This window comes from Rhinopithecus bieti, unplaced genomic scaffold (genome assembly GCF_001698545.2).
Source record: "Rhinopithecus bieti isolate Rb0 unplaced genomic scaffold, ASM169854v2 scaffold_23816, whole genome shotgun sequence".
In the NCBI taxonomy this organism is placed as follows: domain Eukaryota; kingdom Metazoa; phylum Chordata; class Mammalia; order Primates; family Cercopithecidae; genus Rhinopithecus; species Rhinopithecus bieti.
The window spans coordinates 2,225,731-2,244,897 of NW_016811019.1; the positions used below are offsets into that span (position 1 = coordinate 2,225,731).

The window sequence follows — 19,167 nt, forward strand, 5'->3', positions numbered from 1 at the left end:
AAAAACTAGCCGGGCGAGGTGGCGGGCGCCTGTAGTCCCAGCTACTCGGGAGGCTGAGGCAGGAGAATGGCGTAAACCCGGGAGGCGGAGCTTGCAGTGAGCTGAGATCTGGCCACTGCACTCCAGTCCGGGCCACAGAGCGAGACTCTGCCTCAAAAAAAAAAAATAAATAAAAATAAATATTTTTTTTCCCTGAGACGAGGTCTCGTTCTGTCGCCCAGGCTGGAGTGCAGTGGCCCAATCTTGGCTTACTGCAAACTCTGCCTCCCAGGTTCAAGTGATTATCCTGCCTCAGCCTCCTGAGTAGCTGGGATAATAGGTGCCTGCCACCACACCCTGCTAATTTTCGTATTTTTAGTTGAGACGGGGTTTCACCATGTTGGCCAGGCTGGTCTTGAAATCTTACCTCAGGTGATCTGCCCACCTCAGCCTCCGAAAGTGCTGGGATTAGGGCATGAGCCATCATGCCTGGCCAGGTCTGGCTAGTTTTTAAAACTTTCTTTTTTTTTTTTTGGGAGATGGGGTCTCACTATGTTGCCCAGGCTGGTCTCAGAACTTCTGCCTTCAAGTGATCGATCCTCCTGCCTCAGGCATGAGCCACCTTGTTCGGCCCATAGTTGTGTTAAAGTAGTTAGCATATCTTTTTACTGATTACATTTTAAAATGTTTCTAGTTAGTAAAATCTCAGAGGTGTACAGCTAGATCATGTATTTTACAAATATTTTCTTTTTTTTATTTAAGTTCATACAGTTTGCTTAAGCTCTGCAGAATGACCAAAGTAATAATGAAAACAAATTTTTGCATGATAATTACCCGATTATCATTATTTTTCAGTATTAATCACGAGATATTTTCTTATTCTCTAAATCATGAAAGTATATTAGAAGATTTAACACTCCTATATAGTGTTTCATTTCATTACTGTTAAAATAATTGCCAAAAAGCTAAAATCTAAAAGGTTAAGGTCTGGAAAATGTGGTGATTTCAACAAAGTAGGTTGCAAATGTTGGCAACAAGTAATTTAGACAAAAATTTTCTTAAAATATTGTAAATTTCCTTTGAGTTCAACTAATGTGTGATACATAATATGCCAGGTTTGGAGAATATAAAAATAAATATGACGCTTGTCCTCAAGGGTCCCTTGTCCTTTATTTTTCTGAATTAGAATTAACCTATATTAGGTTAGACTCATAATTTTAAATAGTAATTTGGACTGGGATATATCTGCTACAAAAGGCATATTTCTTGCTGAGAGCATGTGTGCTCGATAACTTGGTTGATGGACATGATTTGAAAGTTGAATGCACGACTTATTTACCAGAATGAGAACCAAAGATTTTTAAAATCTTTTATCTTTTTTTTCCCCTAAGACCAGGTTATAAGGCTGGCTAATTTTTGTATTTTTGGTAGAGATGGGGTTTCACCATGTTGCCGAGGCTGGTCTCGAACTCCTGAGGAGCTCAAAACAATCTGCCTGCCTTAGCCTCCCAAAGTGCTGTGATTAAAGGCATGAGCCACTGTGCCCAGCCAACCAAAGATTTTTTGAGGTGATGAAAAGCAAAGCATCTTGAGCACAACGTGACAAAGAGAGATTATTTGAAGACAGATGATAGGGAAACCGTGAAATTTATGATTTCAATTTTTTGTGCCCCTCCTCTCCCAACTCTCATAACATTTTGAAAGATGAGTGTTTGTCTCTTACTAGAAACCATGAGAAAATTAGAAATGAATGGAATTTTGTTTACCTAACGAACATTTATTGAATGCCAGACACACAGAAATATGCATAACACCTTCTTGTTCTCAAGGAATTGTCGTTCTAAGAGAGTCTCTTTCTATGACTGCAGGAGACTTGACATACTCCCTCTCAGCAGAACCACATTACTTGTGATTATCAGGTTCATTATGTTCTCCAGCACTTCTTGGCATTTGACCATTCTGGTTTCTGTAACTGAAATGTCCTATCACCCCCACCTCCCCATTGGCTACCTTTTTTTAACCCTTCATTATCAGCTGAAATACGACTTCCATCTGTAATTGCAGCACTTTAGGAGATCAAGGCTGGCAGATACTTGAGGCCAGGAGTTTGAGACCAGCTGGGTAATATAGTGAGACCCTGCACCTTCCCACCAAAAAAAAAAGTGGCGTTGATTCTAAGACTTGGGAGGATTGATGCCCATCTTTCTTATTTTTGCTTTTTTTTTTGTTAAATTTTACTTTTTCCTTTAAGCTCTGTTGGACTTGAATGCGCATCTTTCAGATCTCATGGTGTCATGGATTATATTTTGGTTGAAGCTCTTTTATTCTATTCTAATTGCCTTTTATTAAACCTATACTCTTGAGAACAGACTGTTTTGTTCTCGGATTCCTCATATATGGGTCATTGCTTAGCATACAAGAGAATGAATCAATATTTCAACTGTGTAATGAATGGATGAATGATTGAAAGAAAGAATATAATGACTAGTCTCTTATGGATGCAGATACTGAAATGGAAGTGTTTTGATTTAGTTTAACAAACATGGCAATCATTTCAAAATTATTACAATTAATAAAATGATGACTGGCTACCAGTATGAAATTTGAGCCTCAATAGTTTAAATATTGAGTATTATACCTATCACAAACAATCCAGAGGAAGCTGGTAGCTTACGGGTTCTTTCAAAAAAGTTTCCAGCAAAAACTGTTTGAATGTTGCCTCAAATGAGTTACTGTATTTGTATTCCATTAACTCTCAGATCTTAAATACTACCTTTACTTTTCATTCCAAAAGTATGGAGAAAAAAATAAATCAATAATTTTGTTTTAAAATAAATGGAAAACTTTTAAGCTAGAAGATAATTTAGTTTTTTTTAAACCAAGAGTAGAAAATTCTGTGGTATTACTGATTTTTCTGGACTTACTCATTTGTGATTATAGCGTTATAGTCCTAAGTTCTGATCTATCCAGTGCATAACTGTGAACTTGAGAAGTGTTTCTGCCAAATTGAAAGTTTATTTTATTTTATTATTTTAATTTGTTTATTTGCAGTGAGGAGCAGAGTCTCCTGTGTCACCCAGGCTGGAGTACAGTGGCACAATCATGGCTCACCAAAGCCTTGACCTCCCGGGCTCAGGCGATCCTTTCACCTCATCAGCCTCCTTAGTAGCTGGGACTATTAAGTGCCTGTCACCATGTCCAGCTAATTTTTGTATTCTTAGTAGAGGTGGGGTTTCGCCTTTTTGTCCAGGCTGGTCTTGAACTCCTGAGCTCAAGCAGTCCACCTGCCTCAGTCTCCCAAAGTACTGATTACAGGAGTGAGTGACTGCCTCTGGCAATTTTTTTTTTTTTTTTGAGACAGAATCTCACTCTGTCACCCAGAGCGGAGTGCAGTGGTGTGAACATGGCTCACTGCAGCCTCAACCTCCTGGGTTCAGGTAATCTTCCCACCTCAGCCTCTCAGCTCCTGAGACTACAGACCTGTGCTGCCATGCTTGGCTAATTTTTAAACTTTTGGTAGAGATGGGAACTCACCATGTTTCCCATGCTAGTCTTAAACTTCTCTGCACAAGTGATCCTCCTCAGCTTCCCAAAGTGCTGGGGTAACAGGTATGAGCCCCTGCTGTCCAGCCTCTTCTAGGTTTTATCCCTGAAGGTTTATGTTATGAATTGTTATAAATTGTCAAAAGAAGGTTAACTTTTTAAAATGATGTTTATAAGCAACTGATCCTTCAGGTAGTATCCTTTGGGTACTATGTCTACCTTTGTTGACCTTTTGGTTGTACTGTTCTTAACATAGGTTTTATCTGTTTATTGCCAAATGGCTCTTTCCATCTGTATTTTCAAGATACGTGCTCCAGCCAGTTAGTCTCAACCAAATGAAGAGCTTTTTATTTATTTTTTATCTTTTTTATTATTATTATACTTTAAGTTCTAGGGTACATGTACACAAAGCACAGGTTTATTACATAGGTATACATGTGCCATGTTGGTTTGCTGCACCCATCAACTCGTCATTTACATTAGGTATTCTAACGTTATCCCTCCTCCAGCCCCGCAACCCCCAACAGGCCCAGGTGTGTGATGTTCTCCTCCCTGTGTCCATGTGTTCTCATTGTTCAACTCCTACTTATGAGTGAGAACATGCAGTGTTGGGTTTTCTGTCCTTGTGATATTTTGCTGAGAATGATGGTTTCCAGCTTCATCCATGTCCCTGCAAAGGACATGAACTCATCCTTTTTTATGGCTGCATAGTATTCCATGGTGTCTGTGTGCCACATTTTCTTTATCTAGCCTATTATTCATAGACATTTGGGTTGCTGCAATAAACATATGTGTGTATGTGTTTTTATAGTAGCATGATTTGTAATCCTTTGGGTATATACCCAGTATAATGAGATTGCTGAGTCAAATGATATTTCTGGTTCTAGGTCCTTGAGGAATCCACACTGTCTTCCACAATGGTTGAACTCATTTACACTGCCACCAACAGTGTAAAAGCATTCCTATTTCTCCTCATCCTCTCCACCATCTGTTGTTTACTGACTTTTTAGTGCTCGCCGTTCTAACTTGCGTGAGATGGTATCTCGTTGTTTTGATTTGTGTTTCTCTGATGACCAGTGATGATGAGCATTTTTTCATATATCTGTTGGCTGCATAAATGTCTTCTTTTGAGAAGTATCTGATCATATCCTTCACCCACTTTTTGATGGGGTTGTTTTTTTCTTTCAAATTTATTTAAGTTCTTTGTAGATTCTGGATATTAGCCCTTTGTTGGATGGATAGATTGCAAAAATTTTCCCCCATTCTCTTGGTTGCCTGTTCACTCAGATGATAGTTTATTTTGCTGTGCAGAAGCTCTTTAGTTTAATTAGATCCCATTTGCCAATTTTGGCTTTTGTTGCCATTGCTTTTGGTGTTTTAGTCATGAAGTCTTTGCCCATGCTTACGTCCTGAATGGTATTGCCTAGGTTTTCTTCTGGGGTTTTTATGGTTTTAGGTCTTACATGTAAGTCTGTAATCCATCTTGAGTTAATTTTTGTATAAGTTGTAAGAAAGGGATCCAGTTTCAGCTTTCTACATATGGCTAGCCAGTTTTCCCAGCACCATTTATTAAATAGGGAATCTTTTCCCCATTTCTTGTTTTTGTCAGATTTGTCAAAGATCAGATGGCTATAGATGTGTTATTTTTGAGGCCTCTGTTCTGTTCCATTGGTCTATATATCTGTTTTGGTACCAGTACCATGCTGTTTTGGTTACTGTAGCCTTGTAGTATAGTTTGAAGTCAGGTAGCATGATGCCTCCAGCTTTGTTCTTTTTGCTTAGGATTGTCTTGGCTATGTGGGCTCTTTTATGGTTTCATATGAAATTTAAAGTAGTTTTATCTAATTCTATGAAGAAAGTCAGTGGTAGCTTGATGGGGATAGCATTGAATCTATAAATTACCTTGGGTAGTGTGGCCATTTTCACAATACTGATTCTTCCTATCCATGAGCATGGAATGTTCTTCCATTTGTGTCCTATGAAGAACTTTATGTAAAGATTATAGTAATAACATTCAAAATAAAACAATGTGCTGATTTTTCTTCAGTATACTAATTTGTGTAACTACATTTTGTTTAAGTTAAAAGTACATGTATATAATTGTATTTTTTCTTCCAAACAGACCATTCAATGTCCCAGCCTATTATGGTACAGAGAAGATCTGGACAGGGTTTTCATGGAAACAGTGAAGTAAATGCAATACTGTCTCCGCGATCAGAAAGTGGAGGCCTTGGTGTGAGCATGGTAGAATATGTATTAAGTTCTTCTCCTGCTGATAAATTGGATTCTCGATTTAGGAAGGGAAATTTTGTAAGTATTTTGAATAAAGAAATATTTAATATTTGCTTGAGAGTTATTTGGTTACATTACTTTTATTTTTAATTCAATTTATTTTTCTGTGCCCTTCCTATAGTTAAGGGAAATTTTGTAACTATTATTGCTATTCTTCTGCTTAGCCACTTGAAGAAGGTGAAATGATAGAACCATTGGAAATATGTATGATTTGAACCATGTTACAGAAGTCAAATCATACTAATTTTAAAACATAATCTGCAAAATTAAAATTGCTTATTCCTGGTAGTGCTTGATGTGAAAGTAACTAAACAAAATCTTCTATGCATTATTTTAATCTAGTTTGTGGTGTTAACTGCTTTTCCAGCACCGCTATAGTTAAGGTTGCCTTAGCCCTTCTGTTATAAATCACTAGTTTGTACTCAATTTTTGGGCCTTTGATAAATTAATTGACTACGAAATTAAATAAGATTCAATGCTTTTATTGTTTACATGCACTGTAGTGTAGTGGTAGGTCACCTTATGGTGCCTTTTATTTTTGTGTTCTATTAAATATTCAGAATCAAACAGATTCTTTTTCCTCAGGGCACTAGAGATGCTGAAACAGATGGACCTGAGAAAGGAGATCAAAAAGGCAAGGCTTCTCCATTTGAGGAGGACCAAAACAGAGATCTTAAACAAGGAGATGATGATGATTCTAAAATAAATGGCAGAGGTTTGCCAAATGGAATGGATGCCGATTGCAAAGATTTTAAGTAAGATTTTAACTTTCTCAAGAAGAAAAGCGTATCTTTTTAGGGATTACTACTATTAGTTGATGTGACTAATTTAGACATTTTCATCATTTAGGTTTATTTCCTTTGAACTTTGTGTTAATCTGGACAAATTTTGTTTTTTCACTATAAAGAAAATTTGTGATTATGAACCATTTAAAAAAAAAAATCTTCAAACCAGCCTCTGAAACAGTGCATTCTGTTGAAGGAGTAATGTTAGAAGCTGCACTTACTTTTCTGTTAATATAATAGTCTAAATTTCAACTTTTTCCTTTCTGTTAAATTTAGTGAAGTGTAGGTTTACTCTGATTTTTTTTTCCCTTTTGGGAGTGCTTTTGAGCACCTTTCAGTGGAGTTTTCTTCCTTCTGAGTATTTATGCCCTGCCTCCCATTTAACTTTTAATCTTAGAAGAGAGGAGACAAAATTAGCTTAGGAGTAGTAATCTTTCTTACAATATATGAGTTTGTGCTAATACTTAAGATTATTCCTGCAAATCGCAAGTGGGGAACATATTAGAGACTTTTAAAAGTTAGCTTTAAGCTCATAATTTTTTATATTATAGCTTTTTGTTGTCTTTTATGTAGCTTTTATTGTCTTTTATGGCAGTTAAATAAGTACTTTAGCCTTTGGTCTTAGATTAGACAGTGTACATTTATCTACATATTAGGGAGTTGTTTATATTGATTTTCTGTAATATTTCAATAATGAGGTGCTTTGGATCCTGTATCTGAAAATGAGCTGTTTCTTTGAGGTCCTATGACCGTGGAATCTTACATAAAAAAGAGTATTAGGTATATGGTGGGTGGTATTCTTTTACATTTATTGCCTTTAATTATCAAAAGCAAAGTAACAATGCTTCTTAAAAACAGTGCCATTTCTATCTGTTCTGAGTGCAAAAAAGCATCCAAAACCAGTAAACCTCTTTTGACAAGAAATACATTTAATGCTATTCAGATTTAGAACTTTATTCTGAGTTTGTTCTTCACTATTACCTAATCTAAGTTTTAGTTAAGGAAATGCATTTAAAATTCAGTTGATGATAAACCCTTCAGAGTATACATTTATAATTGAAGTGTTAATACACCATTAACTATAGCAAGAAAATAGCACCACTGATAGCATTACTTTTTTTCATAATGTCCTCTATTTTTGCTATATATAAGTTACTTTGTGTGAGAGGTGATACTTCTCCCCTGAAATATTAATGTGGATTTTACATTTATTAGCATTCTGGTTTTATTCCATTAAGTTTTAGATATGTGTTTTAAATTACTAATTATTTTAGATACAGTATTAGTTATTACTTGACAGTGTTAAAATGTATTAACACAATCAACAGCTGTGGTCATATGGTCACTATGCCAGCACATCATTAATTTCTACATTAACTGATACGTCATCAATATATACATTATTGGAGTAGAACAGAAATCAATAAAATAACTATTGAACACTTTCTTTTTTTAAGAAAAAATGGCTGATTTTAAAGAAAATCCTTTTAGTTTTTTCTTTCCATATGTTCCAAATGAAAAATGAGCCTTTGGAATGTTCACGTACAAAATTAGGTGTGGTTTAAAGGGAAAGGAGTTTGAAATCTTCTGATTTTGCAAGGACAAAATGATTGATGTTTAAATGAAATGTTAAGTTTGCTTACATACCTATAGAGAACAATTCTTGTAATCAAGAAATTGCTTTGTAAACTATATGTTAGCAAATTTATTCCAATCCAGACTACCTGAAGTTGGGAAGAGTTAGATGGATGTAGCAACTGGCATTAAAAGCCAGGTGGAACAGTACCATTTACTTAATGTACTCATGCTTGAATATCCTGTGAATGCATAGTTACTCTGAACAATAAACTCTTTCTTACAAAAGAAAGGATCCTATATAAAATATTTATGTATAAGATAAGCTATAAATGAGGATTGGTCATGAGCTAGAAATGTAAGTTTAGACCATGAAGGTGGTTAGTAAAAAAAGAAGCCAGTACTTAAAATTTAGTCCAGTGTTAATGAATTCCTTGTGAAAATTAAGGAGGCCATATAGAAGTTAGGTCCCTTTTTCTATTTTTTATGTAGAAAGATCCTTTTCTTGCTGTGTATACTTAATTTTTGATAAATGTCATACATTTCCATTTCTTTCTGATGGTTTCAACTGAACTATTTGGTATAATAAACATTGTCTTTGGAGGGCTTTCATAGAGGGCTTTCACAAATAGTTTCTTTTGTTCTTATTAGTTGGAATCAAAAGGTCATCTCTTAAGTAAGAAAACTGCTGCTTGAAAAATGACATGACTTGCTCAAAATCATATTTAAAAGACTAAGTCAGGAGTCAGCCTTTTGACTTACCATGTATGGTACCCTTTTCCTGTTGCATCCCACATTTTGGCCCCTTAAATAATGAAGACCATAATGATCTGTTATGGCCAAATTTTTTTAAGTATTATTAAGCAAGATGTTATGGCAAAATTATGTGTTGGCGGGGCAGGACAGCAGTATGGTAAGTGGGTTTTGGTTTTGAGCTTTTTCATATTTGCCACTTAATAATCTGTTTATACACTGTTCTTTGTGACTATGACTTGAGACAGAGATTTCAGGTAGTATGAGCCTAAGTTGTGATACTGGCCAGTTTTTCTAATCTGTAAAATTGCATTATATCTTTATGTTATTCAGATTGAAGGGAGTAATCATTAATAATACTTTTAAAATCCTCAAATCATGCCAGCTCTTAAGAGGAAAGTTAAATAGAAAAAAATGCAATAAAGATGGCATAGTGACCCAGAATGCCTTATTCACTGTATTTTATGACCATTGGTTCTTCGTGATTTTTCTATTTTCCCATTTCACCATTTGACTTGTTACTTTTATTTATAAAGCTTTTCTATTTTCTTTATGTAGTCGTACTCCTGGAAGTCGTCAAGCCTCTCCAACTGAAGTAGTTGAGCGCTTGGGCCCCAATACTAATCCCTCAGAAGGACTGGGGCCTCTTCCTAATCCTGCAGCTAATAAACCACTTGTTGAAGAATTTTCAAATCCTGAAACTCAGAATCTGGATGCCATGGAACAAGTTGGTCTGGAATCCTTACAGTTTGACTATCCTGGTAATCAGGTACCAATGGACTCTTCAGGAGCTACTGTAGGCCTTTTTGACTACAATTCCCAGCAGCAGGTAAAAGCATGCTCTTTCTTTAAGAAGGTCCTCTTAATTATATACTGGTTTAGCCTGAAGTGCTATGTGACATTGAAAGAATGGTAGGAGTTTTTGAGTACTAAATGTTTTATTGATTAAAGTGTCCTTGTATTTGAGAAAGTGCTCCCCCCCCCCCAAAAAAAAGTTTAAAATGTTTTATTAAGATTTCTAATTAGAAATGAAAGATTTTGACACTAATCTTTGTGTTAAATATTTTTCCTAATAGCTCTTTCAGAGGACTAATGCACTAACAGTTCAACAGTTAACTGCAGCTCAACAGCAGCAGTATGCATTAGCAGCAGCTCAGCAGCCACATATAGGTGAGTCTTCGTCATTTTGACCAAAGTCTTGTTAAAATGTCTAGGATGTTTCACTTCTCATTTACTGATTGGTGAGGTTTTGTTACTTTTTGAAACATCTGAGATCGACAAGTAATAGGTTGTATGACAAAGGTATTCATTAACGAGGGAATTGTTTCTGATTATTATTTGCATCACTGGTTAAATAAAAATCTGTAATTTTATAAAAGTTGTCATCACGTAAGTTTTTCTCCAATGTGAAGTTGAGAAAGTCAAACACCTGGAAATTCAAATTTAGTTATTTGTGTCCTTTATCAAGTGAGTATGTTCATTTAAATTTTTTCGTAAAATATTTTTTTCCACGAAGTTATTTGTTCTTTGACTTTTAATCTGGTAGAATTCAAGCTTGGTACATTATGTTGTCTGTACTGGGTCTCCCCCCTACCTCCCACAGTAGTAATATGGGAATAATTTCCCTATACCCTTTACCCAATTTCCCCTAATGGCTACACTTAAGTAATTATAGTACAGTATCAAAAACAGTAATATGGTATTGTTTATCACGTGTAGATTTGTGTAACCATTTTTATAAAAGCCGGTCTGATTTTGGGTAAGTTTGTAGGAATACTATTCAACATCAGTCTATGGAAGGGGGTTCTCTTTCCTTAATGTCATATTGTTCCATGTTAGTGCAGTAAGGCTTCGTAAGCCCTAATTTTTATTTTTCGGATTTTTGTTTGTTTGTTTGTTTGTTTTGGAGACAGAGTCTCACTCTTACCCAGGCTAGAATACAGTGGCACCATCTCGGCTCACTGCAGCCTCCACCTCCTGGGTTCAAGAGATTCTCCTGCCTCAGCCTTCTGAGTAGCTGGGATCACAGGTGCCTGCCACCACACCCGGCTAATGTTTGTATTTTTAGTAGAGATGGGGATTTTACCATGTTGGTCAGGCCGGTCTCGAACTCCTGATGTCAGGTGATCAACCCCCCCTCCCCGGCCTCTCAAAGTGCTGGGATTGCAGGTGTGAGTCGCCATGTCTGGCCTATTTTTTGTTTTCATCAAAAATGTCAGGTTGCACCGTGGTGCCCTCCTTTAATCCCAGCACTTTGGGAGGCTGACGCAGGTGAATCACCTGAGGTCAGGAGTTTGAGACCAGCCTGGCCAACATGGCAAAACCCTGTCTCTGCAAAATTAGAAAAATTAGCTGGGCGTGGCAGTGGGAGTCTGTAATCCCGGCTACTTGGGTGTCTGAGGCAGGAGAATTGCTTGAACCTGGGAGGCAGAAGCTGCAGTGAACCAAGATTGCGCCACTGCCTTCCAGCCTAGGTGACAGAGATAGACTCCGCTCAAAAAACAAAAAAAAGTCCACATATATAGATGAGTGCCAATTATAGCGTGTACTCTGGCCCTGTTTCATTCCTCTTTTTTCCCTCTCTCTTTCCTCTTTTTTTCCCCCACCCCCTTTATCCCTCATTTGTCCTCTTATGTTAGAAATGTACTGATTCCTGTCTATTCATGGACAGCACAACAGTTTTTATTTCTTGAGGCTTTATGTTATAGTATTTGGCAGGCTAAACGTCTATTACTCTTCTTTTTTGGAGTTTTAAGTTTTTGGTTCTTATTTGCTTTTTTGTATGAACTTCAAAATTAGCTTATTTACTTCCAGAAGATAGGATTAAATTTTGTAATTTACTTAGGGAAATTTGACATCTTTATGACATCAAGCATCAGCTTTTGTTGTTCTTGTTTTTTTGACAAGGGGTCTCACTGTTTCACCCACCCTGGAGTGCAGTGGTGCAGTCTTGGCTCACTGCAACTGTTGCCTTCCGGGCTCAAGTGATCCTTTCACCTCAGCCTCCCGAGTAGCTGGGACCACAGGCACACGCCACCACACCTGGCCAATTTTTTGTAGAGACGGGGTTTCGCCATGTTGCCCAGGCTGGTCCTGAGCTCAAGTGATCCACCCACCTCAGCCTCCTAAAGTGCTGGCATTAGAGGCGTGAGCCACCGTGCCCTGCTGACATCAAGTATTCTTGTCCAGGGCATGATGTGTCTTTATTTTTGTTCAAGTTTACTGTAGTGTCATTTGAGTACTTTAAAATTTTTCTTACATGGGTTTGCATATTTTATTATAAGTTTATTTTATGTTTTGTTATCGTAAATGACTTTCTTCCTGTCTTTCATTGTAGCTTTAAAGTGTTAACTATGAAAACTCAAGTACCACATATCAGATTTCATGAATGATAATTTAAAATAGTTGAATCATCTTCCCATTCTTGGAATAAAAAGACTTGTATATAACAATTATTATTTCTTTCAACATGCTCTTTCAATTTGCTAGTATTTCATTTAGGATTTTTGTATCTATATAATTAACTGAAATTAGTCTCTGTATTTGCAGGTTTTTCACATTTTTTGGTGTCAGCATTCTTGCTTCACAAAAATAATTTTAGATAGGTCTTTCTTTTTTCTTTTCCCCCCAAAGACAGCGTCTTACTGTCACCCAGACTGGAGTGCAGTGGTACAGCCTCAACTTCCTAGGCTGAAGCAGTCCTTTCATCTCAGCCTCCAAGGTAACTTGGGACTATAGGCTGGACCAACGATGCCTGGTGCATTTTTTGTAGAGATGGGGATTCACCCTATTGCCCAGGCTGGTCTCAAACTCCTGGGCTCAAGTAATCCACCTGACTTGGCTTCCCACAGTGCTGGGATTATAGACATGAGCCACTGCACCCAGCCCAGCTATTTCTCTTTTATTTTAATGCCTTAGCGTATTTTAATAATATTGGACAAGTAATCTTTAAAGATGTGGCAGAACTTTTTTGTGTGTGAAACCTAATATAAATAAATTTGAAAACTTAGAAAGCATAATTTATCAAAATTGGCCCCACATTTTAACTCAATTCCACAGTTAAGCATATTCATTGTTGACAATCTTTTTGATCCAAGTTTGCCTGGTTACCTCTTAGCTGGCCAGTAACTCATTTAGAAAAGGACTAGTCAATAGAAAAATGTATAATATGTACCATATAATTTGCAGTTATTTAGTAATCACATTTTAAAATTAAAATAGGTGAAATTAATTTGAATATTTAGCTCGTATCCAAAATATTGCAAAATGTAATCAATATGGATCTTACTGATGAGAATTTTTGCATTCTTTTCTTCATATTGTTTTTGAAATATAGCTGATCTCAAGTCAGCTTTGAATATAGCTGATCTCAAACTAGTCACATTTTAAATGCACAGTGACTATATGTGGAAAATTTTTAGAGTGTGAGTCGACAAATGTCTTCTCTACAAAGGGCTGTTGAATATTTAAAGCTTTGCATCCCATATGGGTTCAGTCACAACTACTCCACTGTGCTGGTAAAGCATGAAAATGGTCATTAGGTGATGCATAAATATTGCTGTGTTCCAGTAAAACTTCACTTATGGGTACTGAAATAGGAATTTCAAATGATTTTCATGTGTTTGAATTTTATTTTTTTGAACCATTTAAAAATACTAAAACTATTCTTAGCTAGTTTGTACAAAAATTGGTAAGACACAGGCTTAACCCATGTACTCGACCAGATAGAAATAATAGATAGGATAGAATGAAAACAAAAAGGCAGGGTTGTGTAGTTGATTGGGGAGTTCCTAGAGTACAAAGAGTTGAGGGAGAATCCATACGGGGGTAAATTGGAAATAAAGCCAGGTGACCTGCAGATGGCTAGAAGAGGAATAAACAAACAAAAAGGGGCCTATGCAGTACAGGCATTGGGGTTTGAGTTACAGTAACCATGTAAGAACGCCCCCAGCTAATAAAAGACTTGGCTTGGAGATTTGACGCTATAGTATGTAGTTGAGGCAATAATTTGATACCACATAGTGGACAATTGAGTGCACGAGAAACTCTCATGTAAAATAATGTTCCAAACAAAAATGACAGTACAAACAAGAAGGATCAGCCAGAAAACATGTCGCAGGGTTCTAAGATAGGGAAGGGAACTTTAAAGTGCAAAGAACGTAAGAGTGTATTCCGAACCTTAAGAGATAAAAGACGTGAGCCATCAGAAATCATCAAAAGTCTTAACAGACTGCTGTGAAAAGGAGCCATTTCATGGTCTTGTAAATAAGTCATTGAAAAAATAGTTCTAGGTGAGCTGCATTATTGGCTATCACCTACCACTAAATGAATTAGGAAATAAAACGTAGTTGGTCGCCCAGAACACTGAAATTCCCTGTGGTAATCAAGACATGGGATATATAAAGGAGAAATGAAAAGCTATGGAATGAATTAGAGAGTAAGTAAAAATGTACAAAGTATTTGTAAAGAAAACTGTAAACTTTCCCAGAAGTCTTGAATAAATGGAGACACGTGATTTTTTCTGGGCAAAACTCAGCATTATAAAAATGTCAGTTCTCCCTAAATTAATGTGTGTATTTAATATACTCTTAGTCAGAATCCCAGCAGGTTTTTTTTTTTTTAAACTTGAAAGCTTGATTTTGATGTTTATCTCAGAAAAATAAATGGTACTTTTCTGTCACCCAGGCTTGGAGTACAGTGGCATGATGATGGCTGATTGCAGCCTCGACCTCCTAGGCTCAAGCAATCCTCCCAGAAAAACTAGAAAATTAATGGAAAACTAAAATTAAAGTGGAAGAGGAGGACTTGCTCAACCATACTGTTTCTGAGCAAAAGGGCTCACTGCCTGATGCAGTAGAAGGCAATGCTGTCGACCATGTTTTTGAGAAAAGAAAAGCTTTTTTTGTAGGTCAACCAACAAGGAGACAGGAGTCCAGCTCTATTTTATCTCCCTGTGCTGGCTTTAAGGGAGTAATTTTTATTAAAAAGGCCTTAGGGAATGGATTTTGAGATTATTAAGTGATTGGTGGAAGAAAAGGGGAGGCCTGGAAAGTCCTTAGCATGCACAGCTATCTCTTCATGCCTCCCGATGGGTCGCATGTGCAGATTGCAGGAGAGTTAGTATGAAACGTGGTGGAAATTTGGGCTGTGATGTCAGCAAGCTTGTTCTGCACAGACTACAGTCAGCCATGTTGGTTTTAACTGATGTTAGCCAGTTGTGTTATCTTATAAGCAGAGAGTTTCTGCATTTCTTTCTACACATTCATTCTTTTCGTATCTACCATCCTGCAAACTCAGGAATTTTCATTAGTCACTGCTTTAACTTTTTGGAGCGCAGTTTCAGTTTTTTAAAACAATTATTACTAATGACGATTAAAATAGTGTGGTATTGGACTCAAAATATATGAGTAGATCATTGAACAAGATTACTTTGAATTTTCATTAATCACTGCTTTCTTTAACTTTTTGGAGCACAGTTTCAATTTTTTAAAACAATTATTACTTATGACTATTAAAATAGTGTGGTACTGGACTCAAAATGTATGAGTAGATCATTGAACAAGATTACTTTGAAATAGATCTGTGTGTGCATGCTTGCTTGTTTAGGGTAGAGTGGTGAGATGAATTTCAAATCAGTGCCAAAAGAATGATTATTTGGAAAATAGCTTGTGGGGGTTATTGGGTCTCATTCCTAATGGATTGAAATTTTTAATGAGTAAAACAAAAGCAGAAAAGATTTAATTTTAATTTACCTGTTAGGTTGGCGAGTCTTCAAAATGTTTGACAATGTTCTGTTTTGGCAGGAGTGTAAGTGGCACTCATACTTTTGGAATCTAAACTGCTACGGTTTTCCTGGAAAATAATCTAGAAAAGTGGATCAATAATTTTTATGACAGAAACAGAAAAGTCAGATGTGGTGGCACCTGCTTTTATTCTCTGCTACTAGAGGTTGAGGCGGGAACATCAGTTGAGCCTAGGAGTTCGAGACCAGCATGAACTCTGCAACATAGTGAGACATCATCTCTTAAAAAAGAGAATTTGTTTTTGTTTGTTGAAGTAAATTTTTGTAAGGATATAGTAATGTACACACCTGTGTATCTAAAGGGATAATTGCATTATTTATTTATAGCAAAAGATTATGAACCGTCTAAATATGTAAAGGTAGTAGACTGATAATATCATGTTCCTTCTATACAGAAGAGTACATAATATGTAGCCATTAAAAAGAATGAGTGGCTGGGGACAGTGGCTCATGCCTGTAATCCCAGTATTGTGGGGAGGTCAAGGAGGGTGGATCGCTTGAGCCCAGGAGTTTGAGACCAACTTGGGCAATATGGCGAAACCCTGTCTCTAAAAAAATTAGCCAGGTATGGTAGTGTTTACCTGTGGTCCCAGCAACTTAGGAGACTGAGGTGGGAGGATCACTTGAGCCTGGGAGGTGAAGGCTGAAATTAGCCATGATCATGCCACTGCACTCCAAGCCTGGATGACAGAGTAAGACCTTGTTTCAAAAAAAAAAAAAAGATGAGCTAGATATGTATCTGTAGACAGATTTATGATACTAATTAGTAGGTGAAAAAGTGTATTAAAGTACGGTTATAGATTAGAGTACAAAATGTATGAGTATATAAGCATTTAAAAGTATGTATACATATCAGGAAAGGTTACATGAGGATTTTCAGTTTTCTCTTTATATCTTCCAGTATTTGAATTTTTAATAACAACCTTTTTATCATATAACTATAAAATATTAAATTATCCTGACTTTTAGATGTTTTAGTGGTATAAGTAGAACAGGAATCCTAATACATTGTTTTCTACTTTTGTGCTAAAGATAATTCATGATAGATGAAGCTGCAAACCAAAAGATATCTGAGACAGGTCTCAATCAATTTAGAAAGTTTATTTTGCCAAGTTTAAGGACATACCCGTGTCGCAGCCTCAGGAGGTCCTGACAACATGTGCCCAAGGTGGTTGGGGCACAACTTAGTTTTATACATTTTAGGGAGACATGAGATACCAGTCAATATGCCTAAGATGTGCATTGGTTTGGTCCGGAAATATGGAACAACTGGAAGCTGGGTGGAGGCTACCAAGGCATAGGTAAATAAGAGACAAATGATTGCATTCTTTTGAGTTTCTGATTAGTTTTTCACTGAGTGCACAATTTACAGGAATAATCACTTATGCGTTAGTCTGGCTTAGTGAAGAAATCAGATATGCTTTTTTCTCATGTGAGCAGAGGGAAGACTTTGAGCTCTGCTTGTCCTTTGTCCATGAGGAATTTTCTTGTGGGCAAACTGTGAGGCAGATATGTAGCTTTTTTTCTTTCTTTCAATCTTTATAGCTATCTTATTTAGGAATAGAATGGGAGGCAGGATTTGCCCAATGCAATTCCCAGCTTTTCTTTTTGCCTTGGTGATTTTGGGGAGATTTATTTTCACTAACCTGAGTGGAATCTTGCAAACTTTTTGACCTAGGGCATAGTTAAAAATAGGACTCAACACATGACTTTAAAATGAAAGGATTTTATTGAACTCATAGTTTAACTCATATTTTCTTCATAAGAAGTATAAACCAAAATACAATTCTAAAGCCCCCAGCAACCATCTGAATGGACTTCTTCCTTGGCCAGGGTGCTCTTAAAATTTAACTTGAGGCCAGGTGCAATGGTTCACTCCTGTAATCCCAGCACTTTGGGAAGCCGAGGCAGGCAGATCACCTGAGGTCGGGAGTTCGCCACCAGCCTGACCAACGTGGAGAAACCCCGTCTCTACTAAAAATACAAAATTAGCCAGGTGTGGTGGCACATGCCTGTAATCCCAGCTACTTGGGAGGCTGAGGCAGGAGAATCACTGGAACCCGGGAGGCAGAGGTTGCGGTGAGCCAAGATCATGCTACTGCACTCCAACCTGGGCAACAAGAGCAAAACTCCCCGTCTCAAAAAAAAAAAACCTGGAAGACTGGTTCAGGCTATGATGGGAAGTGGGGGTTGGACATGCTTCATTATACCTCTCCAGCATTAACAGCAACGCAGACCTTAAGTCTGATAAGGAACAGAGTCTATTCTCTCTGAAGCCTGCTATCTGGAGGATTCATCTGAATGATAAAACTTTTGTTTCCACAACCTCTTATCGCAACCCAAGCATTTCCTTTCTGTTGATCCCAGGTCTTTAGATAAACTCAACCAATTTGTCAACCAGAAAATTTTAAAATGTACCTAGAGCCCTCATATTTGGCTCAGAATAAATCTCTTCAAATAATTCACCGAGTTTGACTCTTTTCATAGATAAAAGCAGGTTTCTTAAATGGCTGTGTTGTGCCTAGACATGAAATCAGTGTTGAGGCTTGTATTTTTTTAAATTAAATAGGCTATAGAAAATGATTTTGTATAGGGAAAACTCTAAAATTATGTTGTTGTTATTTATTTAGGAGACAGAGTCTTACACTGTTGGCCCGGCTGGAGTGCAGTGGTGTGATCTTGGCTCACTGCAACCTCCACTTCCTGGATTCAAGCAATTCTCATGCCTCAGCTTCCCGAGTAGCTGGGATTACAGGCATGCACTACCACACCCAGCTAATTTTTATATTTTTAATAGAGACGGGGTTTCACCGTTGGCTAGGCCGGTCTTGAGCTCCTGGCCTCAAGTGATCCGCCTACCTTGGCCTCCCAAAGTCCTGGGATCACAGGTGTGAGCCACCATGCCTGGCCTAAAACCTTGTTTTTCCTCTACTCTCAAGCCGTGACAACGTAGACTACTTCTGTGACCCATGTGTAGGTGGTTTTCTCCACACACCAAACAGGAGACACCAACTGAGTGTCCTCTAATACAGTTCCATCGCTGTCTACCCAGAGACAGTGTCAGATCCCAGAAGTTGAGGCCTCAGTCTCCAAGACTGCTTTCCACCCCCAACACAACACTAGTCGCAAGTCTGGGCCTCCAGAACGTCTGACTGACTGGCTTCAAGTTGGAGTTCCCACAAACCCCTCTTTGGGTTTGATTTGCTGGAGTGCCTCACAGTACACTTACTTTTACTGGTTTATTACGAAAGATACTGTAAAGGATACAGGTGTACAGAGCTGCTGGGTATAGCGAGGTATGGAGGAAGGGGTGCAGAGCTTCCATGCCCTCCCTGGGCGTGCCCCCCTTCTGGAGCCTGAATTTTGATTTTAAGGCCTAGTAAGATATATTTTCCTTTTGAATAGTTTTTAAAAATATTACTATTATTATTTATTATT

The 19,167-nt window shown here is 37.3% G+C and overlaps 1 protein-coding gene across 8 annotated transcripts in view; it reads left to right on the forward strand.

Moving 5' to 3' along the window:
• The window catches only part of PUM2 (pumilio RNA binding family member 2), a 112,657-nt gene that overhangs the window by 38,316 nt on the left and 55,174 nt on the right, over positions 1 to 19,167 (forward strand). For all 8 annotated transcript variants that reach the window (XM_017893368.1, XM_017893374.1, XM_017893371.1 and 5 more), the window contains 4 exons: positions 5,645 to 5,832; positions 6,400 to 6,569; positions 9,486 to 9,756; positions 10,004 to 10,097. In XM_017893368.1, coding sequence (XP_017748857.1) covers positions 5,645 to 5,832; positions 6,400 to 6,569; positions 9,486 to 9,756; positions 10,004 to 10,097 — 723 coding nt within the window. The remainder of the gene's footprint in view (positions 1 to 5,644; positions 5,833 to 6,399; positions 6,570 to 9,485; positions 9,757 to 10,003; positions 10,098 to 19,167) is intronic.